The following is a 24,746-nucleotide window of genomic DNA, read 5'->3' on the forward strand; positions in this document are numbered from 1 at the left end:
CCAAATTGAGTCTTGTAATCCATTTCAGTAGCTTTTAAAAGGCTGTTAGTTTGCTGGGATTCTGTTCTTTGTTTAAATTTTGTTTGACAAGTGTCTTATAAATGATTGTAAGAGGTGGTTTATGTTTCATTAATGAGGCTGATAATGGTTAATTACTAAAATGGAGTAAACAGTCCAATACCAGATCAAGCAGGATGGGTCAATTATGTAGAAAAGATCCAGCTGTGCTGAACATGATTTCCTTTAACCATTTGAAACTCCAAACATTTGAAAAAAAGAAATGCTTAATTGGTAGGAGGAAAGTGCTTCCACCTACCTCGTAGACATATTTCTCAGGGCTCTCTGTTTAGAGTATTATGTTTAATTCCACCTTGCTCTGCCCCCTCCAAGGCACAACAATACAAGGCAAAATATATTCTATTTGTCCTACACCAAATGCTAATATCTGTTTATCTTTCATTGTGCCAAACAGCACTACCCAGGCATTCCTAGCCCTTAACAAGGACTCCAGCTGCAGATACTTGTGGAAAAATACTTCAGAGTGAGAGCACATTTTCTTCTACTACAAAGTGTCCTTTGAAGACCATTAGTTGTTTGTGAGGATATTTCAGGTAGACCATTTCTGCTCTCTGGGCTTAGTGTATAATATGGGACAATTTAGTTATGTGAATTCTCACTGGTATTTTGTCAAAAGAAACGCCAACATTTTCAATGATTCTGGTAAGGCTTTTGTTGTCATTTGTTATTGCTGTTTTGGCAGGGGGAGTGTGGAGATACTAATCTACAGACTCTTGCTCTGACAAAGAATTCTGCAAAATAAAGAGCTTGAGAATTTTTAGAACTGTGTTTTCACAAGTAGTTTTTCTAGTTTTCAATGTTATATGAAAAGGAGTCTACTCTCAAATAAGGAAAAATGGGTTTGTATGGGCAGACTGACAATCTCATCCCCAATTGAATTTTTAAATTTTAGTTATAAATATAAACAGAATTGTAGACAAAGAAATCAAACTCAGATCTTATGCCCTGCTTCTCACCATGCTAGCCATGAGCGCATTTCCTAGGTTCTCAAAAAAAAAAAAAAGGAAAAAAAAAGGCAGCTGGATGGCTCAGTGGATAGAGCATGGATCCTGAAGTCAGGAGGACCTGCGTTCACATCCAACCTCAGATACTTAACATTTACTAGCTGTGTGACCATTAGCAAGTCACTTAACCTAATTGCCTCATCAAAAATAAATTTTAAAAAAGCAAGCTAGATTAGTTATTACATGATATCTGATTATAAGGCACCAGTTCTGAATATCTGTCCTTAATTTCTTATTCCTGTATACAGCTTACTATTTCACAAGAGCAGAGATTTAGGACTAGGAGGGACAATGAAGATTTACTCAGGCTTTAATCAATGGCCAAACCATGATGCCGGTCAGTATTGGTCTTCTGACTCCAAATCCAGTGCTCTTTCCACTGAACCTTATGACTTTAATGAGTTTCTGATTATTTTATCATTACCTTTTGAAACCATAAATTCTTGATTCATAGCAAAAATATCCTGAACATTTTTCTGCATTAAATATCATTATATGTCATAAGTTGATGTGTGCCTATAGAGATGAGAGTAACAAAAATTTTTTTCTAATCACATCCTGTTTTTACTATTTAACAAAATGATCTATTTTAGCTTTCTGAATCTCAAAGCATGTCCAAAGATTTATTAAAAAAATAGGGAAGGGAAGTATGAAGACTATGTGCAAATGTGAATGGATTTTGTTAAGTTTGCTTCATAGTTCTGGATTAAATTTAATTTATAAAGTTAGGAAAGCTGACAGTACATTAGAATATTTTAATAAAGGCTTGGTTAGATTAATATTATTGCTCCACAAAATAATTAAAAGAATAGGCTATATGTATGAAGATGTAAATTGTTCTAAAGGGACAAATTAATAAAAATAAGAGCTTTAAGGTTTCAAAGGTCTTGATAGGAAGTTTCTTTTTTTTCAAACCACTTTAATGTTTCATAAAAAGCTCAACATCAAACGTTGTTCAACTAATCAAACTTGGTTGTTTACCCTATTTAAATCAATCCATTTCAATTCATAAAATATCAATAATTTTTATTCATTCCAAGGTATCATAAGTTGGAGTATAAGTAGTGAAAAGAGGGATTTTATTAGAAGGCTTTGGGTTTGGATACAAATTTTGATTGCATCTTTAAGCATTGACATGCATTTTCTTGTTTGATTCTAACAACAAACTTCTGAATTAGAAGTTATAAAAATTCCATTTTAGAAATGACGATGAAGAGATTGAGAGGCCCAGAGAACTTAAATGACTTTAAAACTAATAAAGATCTGAGGCTGGATTTGAAGCTACTTAGATCTTCTCAACTCAAAGTCCAGTATTGTGTTTATAGAAGTTAAAATAAATCCATTTTATGGGTCTTCATTTAGTAGTCTTAGTCATGTGATAAAGCCTAATTAATTTAGTCTGATAGGGAAGGGAGGACAGTATGAATTCTTGAAAAGTTTGAATTATAGACTATTTAAAGAAATACATTTGCATCCAGTAAAGAAATGGAAGTTGCTCCTGGCTTGCTTTAATAAATAGATATATTCAATTATGAACAACTAAGTATCTGAAATCCTCAATATCACTTAAATATGAGCCTTGAAGTCTTATTCATACTTATTTACTTAGTAAATACTTTCATCCTAGATACTGTGAAGAATAGCAGAAATTCTGAATTCATAGAATCTGGATTAATGAGATTTTGCTGTGTATGTTGCCTATTAGTGAGTAGAGATACCAATGTTTTGCAACCAACATGGGAGAACGTCAAAGTCTATCAAGAAAACAAAATATTTATTAAGTAAATAATAGAGAACTCTGGGAAAGTGTGACGTGAAGGTCCCAAAGGCCTCTATCTCTGATGATCCAGTTATTATTTGATTTATGTCAGCTTGCCATTGCCCTTGTTTTGACCCTAAGGAGGACTGTGTGGGAAGTTTGTCTTTCAGATAGAGCAGAAACATTGCTCTGTAAAATGTCTGGAGCCTAAGTGTATGAAAAAAAAAAAAAAAAGAAAGAAAGAAAAAGGAAGAAAAAAAAGAAAATCTAAACCCTGATAAATAAAGGAAAGGCCCCATTTGCTCCAGCTGGAAGTCAGGGAGTTGAAGTAATTGCTGAATCATAATATACTCTACTTACTCTGTGTGCAACAGGACACACAGTGCTTTGGTCATCCTTCTGTGAGTATTTTATTTATCATTCAAAAGAACTATGGATTTTATAATTCCAGGTTGTCTCAATTTAGATTGCACATTGTTTATCTATTTGCAATATAATGTATTTATTTGCTTTAAATTGTAAGTTAAGATATAAAAGCTACATGAAAAACTGATACCTTTTTAAGATTTGTAGTTTTCATTTTTATTAATTTAATTTTTGTTATAAAAACAAATGTTTTTAAATGTACTATTTGAAAGAATATATTTCTTTATAAAGATAAGAAATATTCTTAAACAAAGAAGATTATTAACAATTGTGTCCTCTGAGATTCCAAAACATTGCTGTTCTATACTGGGATTTTAGATGACTTGAAATATGATAGAATTTTGGAATTATAGGAGACAATGCAACATTCAACATGCTAGTGAACATGAAAAAACAGTTTTTTACTGGCATGAATGATTATGCAGAAATCCTTAATTAAAATCTTAACAAATTCCAAAAAGCCTATGTTTTTTTTTTTTGAAGCAATGGCCAAAATTTTTATACATATATTCAAACATTTTGAAATATATTTTTAAAAAAAGTCTTTAAAAGAATCAAGTCTATGTTGTGAGATTGTGAACCCAAATAAGATAGAAATGGAGGGGGAAATTTGCTTATAGTCTATTTCTATATATTTAACTTAAAGTAACTTATTTTTCATTTTAAAAATAATTTTCAAATTAGTTTTAAGTATATTTCTTTTAAGCCTTGAAAAGTATTTGCTAATTAGAACTACCCTTTATATATTTTAAAAGTATTTGACAGGTATTTAAAAGCAGAAAACAATAGAAATTTTTTCATATAATTGAAGGGTGTAAAAATTAGATAGAATTAAAAATTATTGTTTCACATTCTCAAAAGGAATCCTCTTTAATTCTTATGAGTCTAATAAATTATTTTAAAAGGATTTGAGTTTTAAAAACTTTAGCATAGCAAAAGTAAAATTTAAAACTAAGTTTTCATTCAGGATTGTCATTAGTTAGAAGTAGCTAAAGTAAAAACAAATTGTTTTCTAATGAAATACTTTCATTTTGACAACTTTTTTGCTTTATTGATTTTTTATAAGCTTCAGAAATATTAATTTGGGCATTCACATTTTTCTTTATGATTTATTATAAAATTAATATATCAATTAAAAGCCCACTAATCATTATATAATGACTTCTCACTTAAACAAATGATCTAGAAAACTTTAAGAAAACTGAATGTAGTGTTAGCTAAGCAAAATTCAGATATTTTTAAAAAGTAACAATTGAAAATATAGTCAAATTAAGAAGAATATATATATATATATACATATCTCCAGTTTTAAAAAAATTATCAAAGGAAAAATATAGACTTTGTCCATGCCAAATTGATCCTACTGATAAAAACACTCTTCTTAACTAAGTGGCTTCTGTTTTAAGTAAATATTTACTGGGAAAGATAATAAAACAGTAGCATTCCAGGTCCATTGTAACTTTTCATTTTACATGCCAAGTTAGAAAGTTTTTAATTACATTGCTTTATCCACATTATTAATCATTTTCCAAAATATTTTCAAACTTTAACCTGGGGATATAATCATTTATTCTTGTTTTTAATGTGCTAGAGTTAAATGTAAACATATATACATACAATATGATTAATCTCCTTATAATATACAATAAATATTTAATAAACATTTAATTTAATAATTTTAATTTAATAATAAATTTAATAAATATTAAATAAATATACAATAAATAAATACAAATAAAGATTTGAAGAAAAAATTGGAGTAAAAAAATTATCAAACAAAAAATAATGCATGTGAACATTATTTTGAAGACCAGTCACTCTAGTAGACCTGTTATATTAGTGAACGATTTTGTATAACATAGGTCTATTGTGGACATTGTCTAAGGATATTGAATTGTTTCTTGGAGGTACTAGAAATATCTTATTATAATGTCACCTGTTATAACCCCATGGCTTACTTAATAGTTATTGAAAGATTCTTGTGTAAATTCGTATAAATATACAGTATTTAAATTGCTAGTCAAGAAAAAGCAAGCTATCATTAATTTTTAATATTACTTCATGAGATTTCATTTGCATTTCTAAAGTAAATTCTCAGGCAATGCTATTTACACAGCATCATTCAGTAAATTTCAATATTATTTCAATGGCTGACATTGTGTAGACACAGTCTGGGTGAACACTAATGAAATTTTGTTTCCAAAAATATAAATAGATACTAGATATATAGTTGTAGATAATCTAAAAGTAAGACCCGTTTTGTTTTCATTTCTAATTTTAGTTGTTGAAATATTTTAATTTTTCACCCCATATCTGAAATCATATTGAGATTTAACTGATGGTAGCTAAAAAGCAGTCTAACAGTATGACTGTCAAAAATCACACTACATATATCCAAGTTCCTTTAATGTAGGAATCTAAAAGCCTTGTTGAGATTAATGGGTGACTGAACAAAGTATATGGTGACTGATTCCGCTACTGACAATGATTGAGTTATTGGTTTCTGAGATTATCATCATATTAAAGGTACAGAGAAAAAAAATTGACATTTTGTTTAGGGCATCACTTTCAGGTTTTGTATTTTTGCCACATCTGAAGTATTCTATAAAAGCTGCTCCTGTGTTTACATTCATTAAATCATAACTTACTCTAAGTAGGGTTGGTAGTTTCAACTGTTTTAACAAAGATTTAGGATTTGATGCATGATGAAAGAACTGACAATCAGGATGCCTTATTACTTGAATAATCCTAATTTTAATTTTAATTTATTTAATTAATTTTTTATTTATTTAATTTTATTTTTAATTTAACATTTTAATTTTTGTACATGCTGAATGAGTAACAACACAAAATAAATGATTATACTGTAATCATTTCTTTATCGAAATTAATATTTATGGAAATTAATTTGTTAGAATAACCTAATGACAGAATTTTTAAAAAATAATTTCATTTTGTCCTGTACTTTATGCATGTGGATAAGTCATTATCTTTAAGTGTTGAAATTAATGAAATGTTTTTACAACTAACTTTAACAGTTGAAACATATATAACTTTGAATGAAGATGACTGACAACAGAAATGTGCTTTATCATTAAAAAATCCTACCACTCAACATGTTCATGTAGGATATACGGTCTAAGGATTTTGACATTTTGAGGTGATCAGGACCTTCTGAATTATTTATTATTCATAATTATTTATCATTTATGGGCTGGAGCATGGAAACAATGAGGCAGTCATATTTATTAGGATTGTATTCTTTCAAGGAACCCTAGAAATAGTTCTCAGAGGTATCTTGATTGGATTATAGTCTGAAATAACAAGTCTAAGGTACTACAATGTAATGGATACTATACCTCTTATTTCTCTTTTTTTTTTTTTTTTTTTTTTTTATTTAATAGCCTTTTATTTACAGGATATATACATGGGTAACTTTACAGCATTAACAATTGCCAAACCTCTTGTTACAATTTTTTCACCTCTTACCCCACCACCTCCCTAAATGGCAGGATGACCAGTAGATGTTAAATATATTAAAATATAACTTAGATACACAATAAGTATACATGACTAAAATATTATTTTGCTGTACAAAAGAATCAGACTCTGAATTATTGTACAATTAGCTTGTGAAGGAAATCAAAATGCAGGTGTGCATGAATATAGGGATTGAGAATTCAATGTAATGGTTTTAGTCATCTCCCAGAGTTCTTTTTTCTGGGTATAGCTAGTTCAGTTCATTACTGCTCCATTAGAAATGATTTGGTTGATCTCGTTGCTGAGGATGGCTGATCCATCAGAACTGGTCATCATCTAGTATTGTTGTTGAAGTATATAATGATCTCCTGGTCCTGCTCATTTCACTCAGCATCAGTTCATGTAAGTCTCCAGGCCTTTCTGAAATCATCCTGTTGGTCATTTCTTACAGAACAGTAATATTCCATAATTTCATATACCACAATTTATTCAGCCATTCTCCAACTGATGGACATCCATTCAGTTTCAGTTTCTAACACTAAAAAGGGCTGCCACAAACATTTGTGCACATACAGGTCCCTTTCCCTTCTTTTTATAATCTCTTTGGGATATAATCCCAGTAGTAACACTGCTGGATCAAAGGTATATCTCTTATTTCTCAAATTTCATACCACTAAATCAGATGATTATTCCATTCTCAATTACTTCTTGTTAGAATGTGATTTAAAGTTTTGTCTTGCTCTCATGATTGAATATTTTGACAGTTACTTCATTGTTTTTAGAATTCCCTTTTTGGTAATCAAGTACTCTAAAGAGCATCCTTAATAACCCTCCTCCCACTGTGCCATTTTATTCATATTTTTGTCTTTACAAAGTCATTTCCCATCTCCAGACTGAAGTTCTCCTTGTGACAAAAACCCATGTGGTATAGTCTGACCATATATAACATTCTAATCTAGCAATTCCCTGCATCTTTGTTATGAAGGAGCCAGTTTATTTCATTATCTCTTCTCTAGGACTTTCACTGGTTTTTCCATTACTCAGAATTCAACTTCCTTTTAATGATCTTTTCATTTACACTGTTGCTGTTATTGTGCATTATTCTCTTGGTTTTACTTCACTCAGCATCAATTCATGTAAGTTTATGCAAGCCTTTCTGAAATTATCTTGCTGATCATTTTTTATAGAACAATAATATTCCATAACATTTACTCAGCCATTCTCCAAGTGATGGGCATCCATTCATTTTCCAGTTCCTTGACACTACAAACAAGGCTGCTACAAACATTTTTGCACGGGTGGATCTTTTTCTTTTTTTATGATCTCAGTAGAGACACTGCTGGATCAAAGGGTATGCACATGCCCTTTCGGCATGGTTCCAAATTGCTCCTCCAGAATGATTATATCAGTTCACAAGTTCATCAATACTGCATTAGTATCCCAGTTTTCCCACATCTCCAACATTTATCTTTTTCTGTCATCTTAAGCCAATCTGATAGGTGCGAAGTAGTATCTCAGAGTTGTCTTAATCTACATTTCTCTAATCAATAGTGATTTAGAGCATTTTTTCATACAACTAGAGATGGTTTTAATTTCTTTATCTGAAAATTGTTCATATCCTTTGACCATTTCTCAGTTGGAGAATGGCTTTTTATAAATTTGAGTCCACCATATATTTTAGAAATGAAGCCTTTATAAGAATCCTTGGATGTAAAAATTTTCTGCTTTCCTTCTAATCTTGGTTGCATTGATAATTGTTTGTACAAACCCTTTTTAATTTAATATAATCAAAATCATCCATTTACATTTCATAATGTACTCTAGTTCTCCTTTGGCCATAAATTCCTTCCTTCTCCATAGATCCTAATTTGCTTATAGTTTCACTTTTATATCTAAATCATGAACCCATTTTGACCTTATCTTGGTATAGAGAGTTTGGTCTTGGTCAGTGCCTAGTTTCTACCACACTATTTCCATTTTTCCCAGCAATTTTTGTCAAATAGTGAGTTCTTATCCCAGAATCTGAAGTCTTTGGGTTTATCAAACATTAGATTACTATCGTCATTGGCCATTGTGTCTTGTGAGCCTTACTTATTCTACTAATCAACTATTCTATTTCTTAGTCAGTACCAAATGGTTTTGATAACTGCTGCTTTATAATATAGTTTTAGGTCTAATACAGGTAGGCTACCTTCATTTCCATCTTTTTTCATTAATTCCTTGGAAATTCTTGATCTTTTGTTCTTCCAGATAAATTTTGTTATTACCTATTATAGTTCTGTAGTTTCTTGGCAGTTTGATTGGTATGGCATTGAACAAGTAAATTATTTTAGGTAGGATTATCATTTTTATTATATTAGCTCGGCTTGCCCATGAGTACTTGATATTCTTCCAATTTTTTAGATCTAACTTTGTATAGAAAGTGTTTTATAATTGTGTGCATACAGTTCCTGGCTTTGTCTTGGGCAGATAAGAATCTCTAATATTTCATATTCTCTACAGTTATTTTAAATGGAATTTCTCTTTATATCTCTTGCTGGTGGACTTTGTTGGTAACAGTAATGCTGATGATTTATGTGGATTTATCTTGAAACCTGCAACTTTGCTAAAGTTGTGAATTGTTTCTAGTAGTTTTTTAGTTGATTCTCTAAGTATATCATTATATCATCTGCATAGAGTGATAATTTTATTTCCCCATTACCTACTCTAATTCATTTAATTTAAGATATGAATTCTTGGAAAAAATAATGATGATTGTTGGAGGGAATGTGGGAAAACTGGGACATTGATGCATTGTTGGTGGAGTTGTGAACGAATCCAACCATTCTGGAGAGTAGTTTGGAACTATGCTTAAAAAGTTATCAAACTGTGCATACCCTTTGATCCAGCAGTGTTATTACTACTGGGCTTATATTCCAAAGAGATCATAAAGAAGGGAAAGGGACCTGTATGTGCACGAATGTTTGTGGCAGCTCTTTTTGTAGTGGCTAGAAACTGGAAAATGAATGGATGCCCATCAACTGGAGAATGGTTGGGTAAATTGTGGAATATGAATATTATTGAATATTATTGTTAGGTAAGAAATGACCAGCAGGATGATTTCAGAAAGGCCTGGAGAGACTTACACGAACTGATGCTGAGTGAAATGAGCAGGGCCAGGAGATCATTATATACTTCAACAACAATACTATATGATGATCAGTTCTGATGGACCTGGCCATCCTCAGCAATGAGATCAACCAAATCATCTCCAATGGAGCAGTATTGAACTGAACCAACTACGCCCAGAGAAAGAACTCTGGGAGATGACTAAAAACCATTGCATTGAATTCCCAATCCCTATATTTATGCACACCTGCATTTTTGATTTCCTTCACGAGCTAATTGTACAATATTTCAGAGTCTGATTCTTTTTGTACAGCAAAATAACGGTTTGGTCATGTATACTTATTGTGTATCTAATTTATATTTTAATATATTTAACATCTACTGGTCATCCTGCCATCTAGGGGAGGGGGTGGGGGGTAAGAGGTGAAAAATTGGAACAAGAGGCTTGGCAATTGTTAATGCTGTAAAGTTACCCATGCATATAACCTGTAAATAAAAGGCTATTTAAAAAAAAAGATATGAATTCTTAAGCTACAGCAAGTCATGAGATGTGGAAAGTTTGTAATAAAAAATTTTGGAGCTAAAAGGGAACTTAATGACCATGTGATCCAATAATCTTATTACAGATTATTTATATATATATATATATATATATATATGTATATATATGTATGTATGTGTGTGTATATCTATATCTATCGGGAATTCACCACATCATCCCTGATAAAATCAGAGATATTTCAAAGCATTAAAATATAAATTATAAAACACTTGAAGATAAGGACTACTGCCCCAAATTATTTTTTTCAATTCTTTAAAGGACTTTCAAATGTATTTCTAATTGTCTTCCCTGAATTTTCTTTCTTTCTTTCTTTCTTTCTTTCTTTTTTGCTGAGACAATTGGGGTTAAGTGACTTGTCCAAGGTCACTCAGCTAGGACATGTGAAGTGTCCAAGTCAAATTTGAATTCAGGTCTTCCTGACTTCAGGGCTGGTGCTCTATCCACTGCGCCACCTAGTTGTCCCTTCCCTGAATTATGTTAAACCAGAATTATATACTAAAACTATCAGAAAAGATCATCAATATCGATATTTATAAAATTCAGTTCAAAGAGCAGAATGTTGAGAAACTGATAGAATTCATTTTCAATTGACTTGGTTTATGTAATTATTGATAAGACCTTTCTATCACAAATATATATAGAGAGAGCTATTTCTTAAATGACTCAATATTATTTCCTCTTAAGCTAAATTCTTCAATCTCTTCTAAGCACTATCTTTTATAAATTATTACTGGATTTCAAAATCATATTTTAAAATAACATACAAAGAATTTGTTTCTCTTAGGCCTTATTCTTAAAAGCCCATCGTTTACTGAAGTGAATGAAGCAGTGGGAGTTGGACCAGAATATGGCAAATACTTACGTGACAGTATCTGATGGGTACTGTCTTGCTGAACCTATACAGTATTATGGTATGTAACAAAAGCTCCCAACAATAAAAATTAAATAAAACTTTTATCCCCTGTAGAAAATTCATATAAACTTCTTTGGAAATTCACACATAAATCCAAAGCACCAAATTCTTGACTTATAAGTATGCCAAAATGATCAATCAAGTCTGATAAGGAAAATACATGATATTTAGACTGTACTGTAAATAAATACAAAGATGAGAATGATAAACCACCAGCTCATGAAAATACAACTAATAAAAGAAAAAGGAATATGAGAGACTGAATTATTTCTTACTGTGACATAATGGTCACAATAGCCTATAGTATTACCTATACATTCACCTGTCAAATCCTACCAGAAGAATACAGATCATTTTTTAGTCAGAATATCAAATCTGATTTATACAATTCCAAATCTAAGTACTAAATCTAACGTTTGTGTGAAGGCAACATAAGCTTCTAAAGGAAATAAAAAGTCAGATTTTTGTCATTCAAAAGGGTTTATCCTTATCACTTAAATGAGGTATAGGTATCGGCAGCTGAGCACCTTTTGCACATATAGCACTTTACCAATTCTTTATCTTTCCCCATACCCAACATGTTCTTCTCCTAAACTTCCCTATTATACCATCCTCTCAGGCCCTAGGTTCTCAATCTCAGTTCATCTATGACTTCTCAGTCTCTCCCTCTCCCATCATATTCACTCAGTTGTTTCAAAGTCTCATCATTTCTATCTGGATAAGATTTCTTTCTTGTATCCTTTTCACTCACACAACTCTGTCCTGATCCAAATCCTCATCATTTCACTTCTGAACCATTGCAATAGCTTCCTAGTTGGTTTCTTTGCCTTAATCCCAAGAGCCAAAATGATCTACCTAAAAACTCAAATTTGATTATGTCACTCTCTTTGATTTTCAATAAACACCAGTGGTTCCCTATTAAATACCTGTTTTTTATAAAGCACTGCAGTAGGTCCTGGGGCTGTAAAGGCAGAAACAGACTTGATATTAAAGAAGTTTATTTACATTCTACTGTGGGACAGTAGGTAACAGGTAAATAAAGATAATTTGAGGAGAGAGAGGGCACTAGCTGGGTGAAATCAAATTCAAAAATCTCACTTTGACTTATCTAGGAAACTTAGACAAAAAGTGTTATTTAAAAGACAAATCATAATTTTTTGGTTCTATTCTCCTGGCCACAGTGTACTGAAAAAACTTCAATGGGCTATAAAAGGAAATGCCAAAGAGAGGAAAGGGGAAAATGTATTCTTGGTTTGGGGGCCAATTGAATTGAATGAAAATTTACCTCTAGAAATGGATAAAATATTTACAATAAACAATGACCTTTGGCAAACACTTTAGAATTTAAAAGCAGCTTGATTTTTTAAAAAATTCTTATACATAATTGTTCTTTTTGTTGTCATTTTTATGAAATAGATGTATTGCCAGAACAGATCAATTATCAGCTGCAAGACCCTGATTACCAAGCGGCACCTTATTGTCAGTATTCAACTGTCCAGTTTTCTCCAGCCTTACAATCTCCACCTTCTCACAGTCACTATAATACATACAGTCAGGATTCACAATATAATGATGGGCAATATATACTCAGCACCAGTGAATTAAATAAGCCCACTTGTATGGTTACTCATAATACTGAGGATAAATATCCAGTGATAAAAAGATCTAAACTAAATCATTCTTCTGTGAGAATTAAAGGACAAGAAGAACTTTGTGTAGTCTGCGGTGATAAAGCTTCAGGATATCATTACAATGCACTTACCTGTGAAGGTTGCAAAGGTAAGGAAAACTGAAATTTTATACATACAGACTAACATGACCATTTTTCTTTATAAGTGGACATTAGTCATTAAAAGTGATATTAATAGGTGACAATTATAGGGAAACAGTGGTTATCAGAATCTAAGGCATGGAAAGAAATGAAATGTTAGGAAGGGAGATCCAATTAATTTTTTTTGAACCAGAAATTTAACATTTAAATAAACTATTCAGTATTTAGACAGTACTTAATTGAATCTGAAGTTGTGATAGAAACTTTTTTATGTCATTTCACATTGGGTTTAGTTTTATCTCTTCATGTTGGATTGAATGATTCTTATATTAGGAGGAAGTTTGCGCTAACTGAATTGTACAATCCTTTCCAAAACGAAGTTTCTGTGAAAACTGATAAGAGGTGGGAAAATAAATACAATAAATTGAAATAAGCATTTTGAAAGCATAAAAAAATTACCTGGGTGAGATTTTTGAGATTGCAAAATCTCTCTTTATTGCTTTGTTTCTATTTTCAAATGAATGAAACCTAGAATTGATGCAGTAGGTACTAAATAAGTATTTACCATCCTGGGAGGTGATGTGGTATTAATAGAGTGCTGCATGGGGAATCAGGAAAAACTGCATTTAGCCCTTGTCTCTGACTCAACCAGTCCTTTGTGAGCTCTGTCACTTAGGTGTTCCAAACGTCAGTACAAGTGAGCTATAAAGGCCTTGACTTGATGCACTGACCATTCCTGGAAATGCCTTATGCCTATAAGGAACCTTATAAGAAAACAACAACAGATCACAACACTTAATCAGTGTTACTTAATAATTTAATATTAATATGCTACCTCTCAAATGTTTATATTAAACAAGATATTAATGGGTCACAAATACTCAGTGATGAAATAAAAACAAGGCTCTTTTGAAATATCCTTTAGGTTTTTTTCGTCGTAGCATCACCAAAAATGCAGTATACAGATGCAAGAATGGTGGGCACTGTGAAATGGACATGTATATGCGTAGAAAATGTCAAGAGTGCCGTTTGAAAAAGTGTAAGGCAATGGGAATGTTAGCAGAATGTAAGTGGCCTATTTTCATTTTCTGTTTTGGTCATTTCTCTTTGAATGTAACCTTTGTGGTTGTTATTGTCTTTCTTCTCCTCCTTCTCTTTCCCATCTTCTTTTCCTCTTCCCTTCCTCTTCTTCCTTCTTCATAAATGACTTGCCCAGGGATACACATCTAGTAAATGTCTAAGGCCGGACTTGAAGTCAGTCCTCCTTATTCCAGGACAGGTGCTGGACTGTAATTTTCTATGATTTTTTTCCCCTTATATTGAGAACTAAATGCCATTGTCCAAGTTGTAACTTCTTTATTTGTGTGCTGGCAGAACTCTTTAGCAACTACTAAAATTAGTGTTATTTCCAAAATGTACAGAATTAATGCATTTTGCTATCTATAATAACTGGCTTTTAAATAAATACCCTAAATCAATGTAGATTTTGTTTCTGATCTTAATTCTTTTTTTTTTATTCAGTGATACCTGCATTGATTTCAGTTTCTATAATGTTAAATCAATTCTTCCAGAATTAGTGGTTTAAAGATAATAAAAATTTTTTTTAGCTCTGCATGTATAGACCTTAAAAGGACAGCTTCATTTAAATGTTTTGCTGATACATAAAACTTAGTGTATAAAAAACCAAACTAATCAACTTCCCTAGTATGATCATAGTCTTGGAGGATAATTTCCAACTCATATTATTCTTTTACCTCTTGTCACATCTTGTCAATTCATTTTAGGTAACATCTCTCATAACTGTCCATTTCTTTTTTTATTTCCACAGTGGTCTGAACTCCCAGGACTCAGCCTCCTCTGTGGTCTTATTGCTTCCTTTTGCTTTTCTTTTAATTTGTGCAAGTTACAGCTGCTAAAATCATCTTCCACAAAGACTGTTTTCATCATATCACTCTCCTATTCTGCTAAGGAAAGCATAATATGTCTCTGCTGCCCATTATGTGGAATTCTGACTTTCAAAGTTTCCTTTAAGTTCTCTGTTAGGCTTCCTGATTTACCAATCTAATTGCTCTCCACCACTTCCATACAATTTACTTAGCCCCTTCCTTTTGACCTGACATATTTCCCTCATTTGTAAAGCTTTCAGTTTCTTTACTTGTAAACCTCATACTATTAAGAACCTGATTCTAAACTCACTTTTCCCAACAAGCCTGCCCTGATTAACTTTAATTGAACAGAATGAGTCTCTCTGTATATTCTTTTAGAACTTACATATTCATTTGGAAAATTTTTCAATTTTTTTCAATGTCAGGTCTTTTCCAAATTCTGGGCCCTTTCCACTGTAGCACACTGTCTCCCTCAACACTCAAGAAGTCTTCAATTCCCCCACTAATAAAACCTTTCTACAACTTTAAGAGTTGTCACAGCTGATATATTAATGACTGTCCAATTTAGGGATGAAACTCTCTGCATATAGTTAGACTGGTCCTCAGATAACATTTAGTCTATCATCCAGCCATTATTCAAAGCTCTTTCAGCATGATGAGATCTGTCATACCTTGTTCTGTGGTCAGTCTTACAGAACTGAGGGCGATCCCTAGGCCATGATTAAGAACAAAAGGAGCTGAGTATACAAAATCACAAGATAGCACCTAGAAAATACCTCTGTATATGATAAGTATATATAAAATGTTTTTTTAATGACTTTATGCCTAAAAGTAAATATTAGCAACAGGATAACTCCCTTCCTTGTTTGTGTTAGATTAGTCCAGTTCAAGCAGATGCTCTATTTAGGTTAAAAAAAAAATTAAGCTTAACCAATGAAATATCAAAATTTCCTATTTAACAAAAGAATGTTTGATGCCCTTTCCTGTTTGTAAAGTCAGGAAGAGACTTTGCTCGTTTTCGTCTTCATGAGACACCCTCATGATACTGTGATATAAAGCCAAGTTTCACCTTCACACATAGATAAGATTGTTTAACTGTTGTACACATTGTCTATCCTTAGAAATCAATTGGTAAAGTATGTCACTACCAACCTACCATTAATCTGATAGTGTGTCTGAGAGTAGTTAGAATAGTTAGAATTTCTAGTTTACAGAAACAAGTTTTTATGAGCCACTGGATTGACTATGATTAGATGAATCATGATAAAACAAAGGAGAGAAAGAACAGGAAAATAAAAACTCTAGGATATAAGATTTTTTTAAAAAAATGATGATTCATAGAAGTGCCTGTGTGTGTGTGTAGAGTTGTATTATTGCTTGAATTTCTAGAAATAATTTTATATGTAATCTGTAGCCTTTATCTTAAGGTCTGTGCCTATGCAGACAAAGTTCAATTTTGGGCTTTTTTACTCTTTTCTGCTTTCAACACACATACAGGATTTTCCTTGGAAACATCAACATTTTGATGTTTTTTGATGTTTTTAGTTTTTGTCCAGGTATTTCTAGTTCCTTTATTAGCATCAGGCTAAAAACGCATGGGACATAGAAAAGTTTTGTAACAGATGATCAAAAAAATTACAAAAAAGACTACTAACAAAATTCACAAACCATGAAAGAAACTTTCCCCTTCAGTGAAACTTACCTCTCATAAGTGCCTATAAAGGTTCCTCTAGACCTTTGGTGTTGGAGACTCCCAAAAGAGTAAAAGAATTTGTGTTTGTTCAATAGTCTGTCAACCCACCCTTTTGAAAGGTTTCACATTTCTTTAGGATCTACACGATTTACATGATTCACAATTTCAGTAAAGGATAAGATTTTGGTGTATTTCTCTACACTGTGACTCTGTGCTTCATTGTTCCTTGTCTCTACCTTCTGTAGACATTGTGTTCTAAGAATTTCTTTGCTATCCTGCTTCTGTAGTTTTATTCTAATTTTGCATCTGGTGCGATTCCTTACCTTTACACCTACTATCTTATTCCATCTGTATAGTTGCCAAATCTGTTTTCTAGTCATCACAGATAGTGCTTCTTCAAATAATTGTCAGCACACTTTTTTTTCTCTAGTAAATTTATTTATTTTTTTATACACATTGCTTTATGAATCATGTTGGGAGAGGAAAAATTCAAAGAAAAAGGGAAAAACCACAGGAGAGATTAAAAAAAAAGCCAACAGAAAAAAGAAGTGAACTTTTGTTCACTTTCTGGAAGAATTTTGTGTTAATTTACATTCAGCCTCCTTAGTTCTTTTTCTGGATGCAGATGACATTTTCTGACCAAAGTCTATTTGGATTGTTTTGGATCACTGAACCACTGAGAAGAACCAAGTTTTTCATAGCACATTCTTTCATTGTACATTCTTGCTATTATTGTGTGCAATGTATTTCTGGCTCTGCTTATTTCACTCAACATCAGTTTGTGTAAATCTTCCTAGGCTTTTCTAAAATCAGTTTGTTCATCATTTTTTATAGAACCATAATATTCTATTATCTTCATATAGTATAACTTGTTCAGCCATTCCCCAATTGATGGGCATCTACTCAGTTCCTAATTCTTTGCTACCACAAAAAGAGCTGTTACAAACATTTTTGTACATGTGGATTCTTTTTCCTCCTTTATTTGTCAGAACACTTTTTGAATAAGACTCCTAAGCCAATCCATCTTGGGGTTGGTCAATCAATCAATTAAGGTTTAAATTATTAAATGTTGATTTGTGCAAGACACCGTGCTAGTCAACACATTTGCTAATCTATTGTTGGTTGGCCTTTGTAGTCCATATACTGTAAAAGGAAAGCTTTTTAGGCAGCTCTGAATACTTTCAACTCTAAACTTATCAAAAAAAGTTGATTTCTACTAAGTTAGGGAAACAAAACTTAAATTTCTGTTGACCCCTCTCATGCCTCTTGGAATAAGCTGTGTGCCATCCCTCTCCATCCTACTTCTTGTTGAGTTTTTAAAATTGAGTGTAAACTCTTTTGCTCCTTTCCATTTTTTTTTTTTTTTGAGTTCTTTCCCCTCCCTTTGGTGAGCACCAGGACAGGCAAATTGCCTTAACTCTCCAATAAATGTTAAAGAGAACGTTAGAAACAATGGAAGTAGATGAGGCAAAACTGACATCCACTGCTGGCTTTCTTAATGCTTCAGCAAAGATCCATGTCCATATTTTAAATATGAATTTTGAAATGTTGCAGGTTTGCTAACAGAGGTACAGTGTAAATCTAAACGACTTCGAAAGAACTTCAAGCAGAAGAATAACTTTTTTTGTAATATCAAAGTGGAAGAAGGAATAGACAATAAGCATGTGTCATCTACAACTAGACCTAGAAAAGTGGTAAGCCCTCTATTCCTCACTAACTAATTTAATTGCCTGCTTCTTTAATTGTTTGTGGCATAAATTTGTATCCCTGATTTTCCCCCCTTCTATTTCCTTAAAGCTACAGGACAGAGTAGAATTAACTCCAGTTGAACATCAGCTTATTGATCATATCGTGGATGCTCATCAAAGATACACAATTCCCCTAGAGGAAGCAAAGAAATTAGTATGTGGATATTATTTACAAGCTATGATGAGTAATCAGCAATATCATTATAATAATAATAATATAAAATCTTGACAATCATTTTTTATAAAGTTAATTTTCATTAGTTCTTTTTCTCTGTATATTAGTTGCAGGAATATGCAAATCCTGAGGAAAGTTTCTTGCGGCTCTCAGAGACAGCAGTGCTTCATGTTCAGGTGTTGGTGGATTTTACAAAGAGACTTCCAGGTAGTTTTCCTTGAAGACTTTTTTAAAAGTCACTAAACTCAACAAATTAATTTTATTCCCTCTTCTTAAGGAAAGTAGAGGAATTTAAATTGAAAGAAAGCCTTTAGTTCTTTCTAGTTATGAAAGATTTCAAAGTTGGGAGGAGAAAGCATGATGCCAAAGTTATTTGAAATTAATTAACATCCTTCTAAATTTCTTTCCATTCAAGATATTTCTACATTTATGTCACTATAATAACAGGAACTCATTTTAAGGTCTGCAAAGTATCTCTCAACAACCATGTGAAGTAGGCATTGTTACCCCAGTTTTAGAACTGAAGAAAATGAAGCTCCGAGTTATAGGATAATAGATCATAGATTTAGAACTAGAATAGATTTTAGAAGCCACAGAGTTTACCAACTCCCCTCCCCTTTTAATAGATTGAGGAAACTAACTTCCTAACGAATGAAGTGACTTGTTCAATCAATATAATAGAAGTGATAAATGGCAAAAACACTATTCAGATTCATTTGACTATAGATCCAGTATGCTTTTCATTGCAATACATTGACAAACTGATGGTAAGTAATTTCACTCTGAACATAATTGGGTAGGAATTCAACCCAAATGGCCTGATACCAATTTCAGCATGTTTTCTACTGTACTAATTCTCTTACAAAATATTTAAACTGATTTAATTGAGCAAGGGAGCAAAAATGATTAGTCAGAATTGTTCTTCAAATAATTTATTAAATTTGATAATCAAACTGGTCAAACAACTTATTTATCTTTTTACATGTGTGTTTGACATTTTTGTAGATATAATCTGAAATAAACAAAGGAAAAAAATCATACTAATAGAACAATCAGGCTACTACTAATTTAATGTATTAAAAAAAAAATCCAGACAACACATTGCAAAATGCATACTTTGCAGTTCATTCATACATATCATTTAACATTTGTCACAATAAAGTCTTATTAAACTAGGCAACATTAATAAAAAAAAAAAGTTTTTTAAAAGCATAAATGTGAATTAAAGTATTTTGTTCACCTTTGAAGTTATATAGTGTTTCTGTTTGATGAATTGAATTCAATCTGGAGATAAGTATTTTCTTTCAACAATTATAGATATTTTTTCTTACAGGATTTGAAAGTTTGGCCAGTGAGGATCAGATTGCATTGCTAAAGGGGTCAACTGTTGAAGCAATGTTCCTACGTTCAGCTCAAATCTATAATCAGAAAGTTAATGAGTATCTTTCATCAACCAGTGAAAGTAAATATAATAGTTTTTTCTTGGGCTTCTTCCTTCTTCATTTCTACTGTATTTTACGTTATTGACTACCTTTTTTTTGGATTCTCTTCCCTTCTTGTGTTTTAGTGAATCTATATCCTTCTAATTCTTTTCATTTGTGTTTTTAATCTGCAAGTTCTTCACCTTTTCCCACACATTACTATCTTTCTTTCTCTACTTTGCTGGCCCAAAATTCAGCTAAATGTGAGGGTTCCCTAAGGCTCTATTCTGAATCCTATTCTCTTCCCTCTTTCAGTTTCTTGGTAAACATTTAGATTATCATCTAAAAGTTGTCATCTATCTATCTCTATCTATTTAGGTATGTATGTGTATATACATATAAACATATATTTACATATATATATCTATATATACATATATATGCATGTATGTATTGGGGGCTTCAATCCTGTATCAACTGCTTATTGGACATTTTAAAGTAGATTCTAAGAGACATTTCAAACTTAACATATCCAAAATAGAACTTAGTATCTTACCCAAGACTATTCCTCTTCCAAACGTCCCTATTTCTACTAAAGTTATTTGACTTTGAGTTTAACTCTTAACTCTTTTCAACCTTAGTTTCCCTATCTATCAAATGGAGTTAATAATAACATCCACCCCTCAGGATTGTTGTGAGGAACAAATAAGATAATAAATGTAAAGTGTTTTGTAAACCCTAAAAGTGTTATATAAATGTCAGATATCATTGCTATTAAAGATACTACCATTCTTCTGGTCTCCTAGTTCATTATCTAAGTATTTTCCCCAATTTCTTACTTTTCCTCACCCCTATTATAAATCAGTTGCCAAATTTTGCCATTACTCTCTCAACACCATCTTTCACATCTGAATTCTCTCTCTGCTCACACAAGTACAACCTTAGTTATGCCTTAAGAATCCCTAATTATTGGAACAGCCTTTTTAGTTTCTCAAGTTTCTCCCCATTATTGTTCCACCAAAGAGATTTACCTTAAACAGGGATCTGACTTCTGTAATCCAGTAAATCCTAATGGCTCCAAATTCCTATGATTAGCTTTTAAAATTCTTGACAACCTGACCCCGCTTTCCCTTTTCAACCTCATTATACATTGTTTCCCTTTTGTACTCTGAGAGCAACCTGTCCTTCTCCATTTTTCATCTTTGTACCCTTGATTTAGTCATCTCCTATGCTTGAATGGACTCTCTCCTCATCTTTACTTCAGAGAAGCCTTTCTTTCTTAAAGATGCAGCTCAATTACTACCTTCTACAATCTTTCTCGATTTTCCTAATTACTTTATAGTTAGTTATTTTGTATTTTAAAAATATTTTTATTCACATATAGATATAAACACAGTAATTCATAAATATACTTGTCCCCTCCTCCTTATTACGCTTCCAGAATAAGGATTGTTTTATTCATTTTCTTGTCTCCTCTTCTCTTCTCTCTTCTCCTCTTCTTAAAAACGTTGTGTGTTCCTTGATTGCTATAAAATTGACAATAACTTTAATGTTGATAGATGCTGTTAAATTTAGCCACTGATTATGGCAACTAAGTATTTTTACTTATTGCAAATGTTTTTCTTTTACCATCGATTACCAGTAAAATGAGCAATCTAATCTATACCTATTGCTTAAAAACGATTTCCCAATATATTTGAAACTTTGTAATTTTAAATGACTTAGCTTTTAAGAATTCTGTATTTTAAACATTGTAGAGAACCTTTGAAGAATTGTTCTCTACCTTCTATTTGAATAGAATACATTAAGCATTGCTTATTCTTTATTCACATTTTAATAGTAGGTAAAAATAAAAAAAAAACAATCAAGAAGTAATAATTAAGACCTACTACGTTCTTGATAATATGTTACATGCCAGAAAGATCATCTATCTCTTATAGATATGGTCATATCTAACACATACATATGCCATTTTGGTCATTTAAGTATGAACAGAATTATGTGAATAACAATTTAAAGAAATTATGCTTCATGTTTTCTTCTCTTGTCAGATGCTATAAGATTTTCTGATCATTCACTAACTTACAGTCAAAATGCTGATCAAAGCATTATTTATTCTATGGAAACACCTCCTAATGAAGAGAGTCCAACTTCTACTACTACATCTGGTAAAATGAACACTATAATCTTTACTAGCATTGGAAAAAATAGTTCTCACTTTTACTTTTGTGTTTGATATTTTTATCAAGTGACTTAGATTTTGGGCAGAGATTTTGTGCTTATCACACAAGACTTAAAAGCTAAGAGGAATTGCCAATATGTTGTATAAAAAGTCAGGATTTTGAATTAATAAATCAGGGATCAAATCTTGGATCCATCTTTTTTTTTTTTTTTTTTAACCAGTGTATCTTGTACAACTAACTTGACCTCTCTGAACCTCACTTTTTTTTATTTAGAAGGTTGGATTAGATGATCTTTAAGGTACCTTCTAGCTCTAAATCCCTGATTTGTTTTCTTAGGATCAAAAAATCTTGACAGGCTAGAATAGTGGGCCAAACTTAGTAACAAAAAAATTTAATAGGGATACATTTTATCTTACATATAGCTATCAAAAAACCAAAGAAACAAAGAAAACCAAAGAAAAACCAGCCTTAATTTAAGTATAAAATAAGAGGAGATTGGAAAAAAAAAATTTGGGGGGGATTTCATGGTCTGCCAGCTCTTTATGAATCAGCAGTATGATATGGCAATCTAAAAACCTAATGCACAAAACCATAAAATACAAAATTTGGATGGGACCTTTAAAGATCCTATACCCTAAACTTCACCTGAAAAAGAATTCTCTCTATGATGTACTATAAAAGGATCATCCAGCCTTTGCTTATAGACTTCAGGTGAGGGGGAGCCCAGTAGAATGCAATCCTAGACTACATTAAGAAAGTTGTAATATCCAGGACTAGATATCTTGTCTTTTTCATATCTGGTGTATTTTGTTCACTTCTGATTGGGATATAATTTGAAGAGGCTATTGATAAGCTGGCAAGTGTGTAGAAGAGGCTAATTAGGTGATGAAGGATCTTGAAAACATGTTGCATGAATACTGGTTTGAGAAACTGGGGTTGTTTAGCCTGGAAAAGAAACAACAGAAGGGGGCATGACATGTTTCTTCAAAAATTTGAAGTATTATTATAAAGAAGAGGGAATAGGCGTGCTCTGCTTGGCTATAGAGAGCAAAAAAAGGAATGATTAATAGAAGTAGCAAATAGGAGGTTTTAGAATATAAGGAAAAAAACTTTCTTATACTTGAATTATTAATATAGTACTTAGCATAGTGCCTGGAACATAGTAGGCACTGAAGAAAAATATGTTGATTATTAAAAAACAAAATAAGCATGTAAGTATATTCTAAAAGGGACTCTTATTCAAGAATGGGGCAAACTAGATAGTCACCACAATTTCTTCTGATTCTAAGATTCTGTTATTCTCAAATTATTTTAAGAAATGGCAGTTACAATGTCAGATTTAGTACTGAATTTTTATTGTAATGTTTTTACTTTTACTTTTTTAAAGGCATCACTGAAGATTTTATTACTGCACTCTTTTACTTCTATAGAAGCATGGGAGAACTTAATGTTACTGAAACTGAATATGCTTTGCTTGAAGCAACAACTGTGTTTTTTTCAGGTAAAATCAAATATGAAAGGACAGTAAAGAATACTTTCCAAATACTTATTAGCTTGGAATTTGTGGAAGCAAAAGAAATTTGTGGATTACAATTACATTAAAAGAGAGACAATGTGACAATGAATAGAGGATTAGCCTTAGAATCAGGAAGATCTGGATTCACACTCAAATTCTGACATACAACTAGTAAGTTGTATGACCATAAATAGGCAAGACACAAACTGGTATGCATCAGTAGAGGGAGATCTCCATAGAGATGAAAACCTAGGTTCAGATATTCCTTCCTCCATTCTCCAAAGATGTTTTGTTCACCTTGTGCTGTTTTTGTGTTTTGAGAATATACTTGCATACACAGTTATTGTGTGGCTTATTTCTTGGAAATCGAATTTCGTTTAAGGACTAGACTTCATTCTTATTCTTTGTGTTTTAGCAGAAAACATTAAGATACTTATGGTATTGTTTTTCAGATCGTCCACTACTTAGAAATAAGCAACATGTGGAAAAACTACAGGAACCACTTTTAGGAATTTTATATAAATACTCAAAAATATATCATCCAGAAGATCCTCAACATTTTGCTCGACTCATAGGAAGACTTACTGAGCTAAGAACACTGAATCACAACCATTCAGAAGTTTTGATCACCTGGAAATCCAAGGACCCCAAACTTAATAGTTTACTCTGTGAGATTTGGGATATGCATTGAATATCAACTAATATTGCTGAGATTTCATCATCACTTTGATTTTTCTTAAATTTCTTAAAACATAAATTGTTCATTTACTTTATTTTTAAGAAGTTTTATTTTGTGCCTTGTGTTTTTACAATACAGTCATTTCCCTTTAACCACTCCTTTCTCTCCTTTTTTTCCCCCACCATGTTTCCCACATTGTTTAAAAAAAACAAAACAAAACAGCCATTGCCATTTTGGACTTTTATCTGTATTTCATGTTCATAATCCTCCTACTTTATTTCTTCCTTATATCTACCTCCTAGCTTCCCTGGTTTCCTTTAAATCTCAGATAAAATTTTACTTTC

At 31.9% G+C, this 24,746-nt stretch overlaps 1 protein-coding gene across 3 annotated transcripts; it reads left to right on the forward strand.

Moving 5' to 3' along the window:
• Positions 1-471: 471 nt before the first annotated feature.
• Positions 472-24,746, forward strand: LOC100929503 (bile acid receptor-like). Of its 3 annotated transcripts, none has more exons than XM_031967348.1 (11): positions 472-720; positions 11,202-11,328; positions 12,747-13,109; positions 14,027-14,167; positions 18,235-18,374; positions 18,478-18,582; positions 18,711-18,810; positions 19,937-20,065; positions 22,076-22,192; positions 23,595-23,708; positions 24,176-24,746. In XM_031967348.1, the coding sequence occupies exons 2-11, from the start codon at positions 11,238-11,240 to the stop codon at positions 24,412-24,414; spliced, it is 1,539 nt and encodes a 512-aa protein (XP_031823208.1). In that variant the 5' UTR covers positions 472-720; positions 11,202-11,237; the 3' UTR covers positions 24,415-24,746. The 3 variants fall into 3 exon arrangements, with proteins under 3 accessions (XP_031823208.1, XP_031823209.1, XP_023359259.1); XM_023503491.2 differs by lacking the exon at positions 472-720 and adding an exon at positions 2,757-3,242 and having other exon boundaries at positions 24,176-24,745; XM_031967349.1 differs by lacking the exons at positions 472-720; positions 23,595-23,708 and adding an exon at positions 2,756-3,242.

The sequence above is a fragment of the Sarcophilus harrisii genome, chromosome 4 (assembly GCF_902635505.1).
Source record: "Sarcophilus harrisii chromosome 4, mSarHar1.11, whole genome shotgun sequence".
Taxonomy (NCBI): domain Eukaryota; kingdom Metazoa; phylum Chordata; class Mammalia; order Dasyuromorphia; family Dasyuridae; genus Sarcophilus; species Sarcophilus harrisii.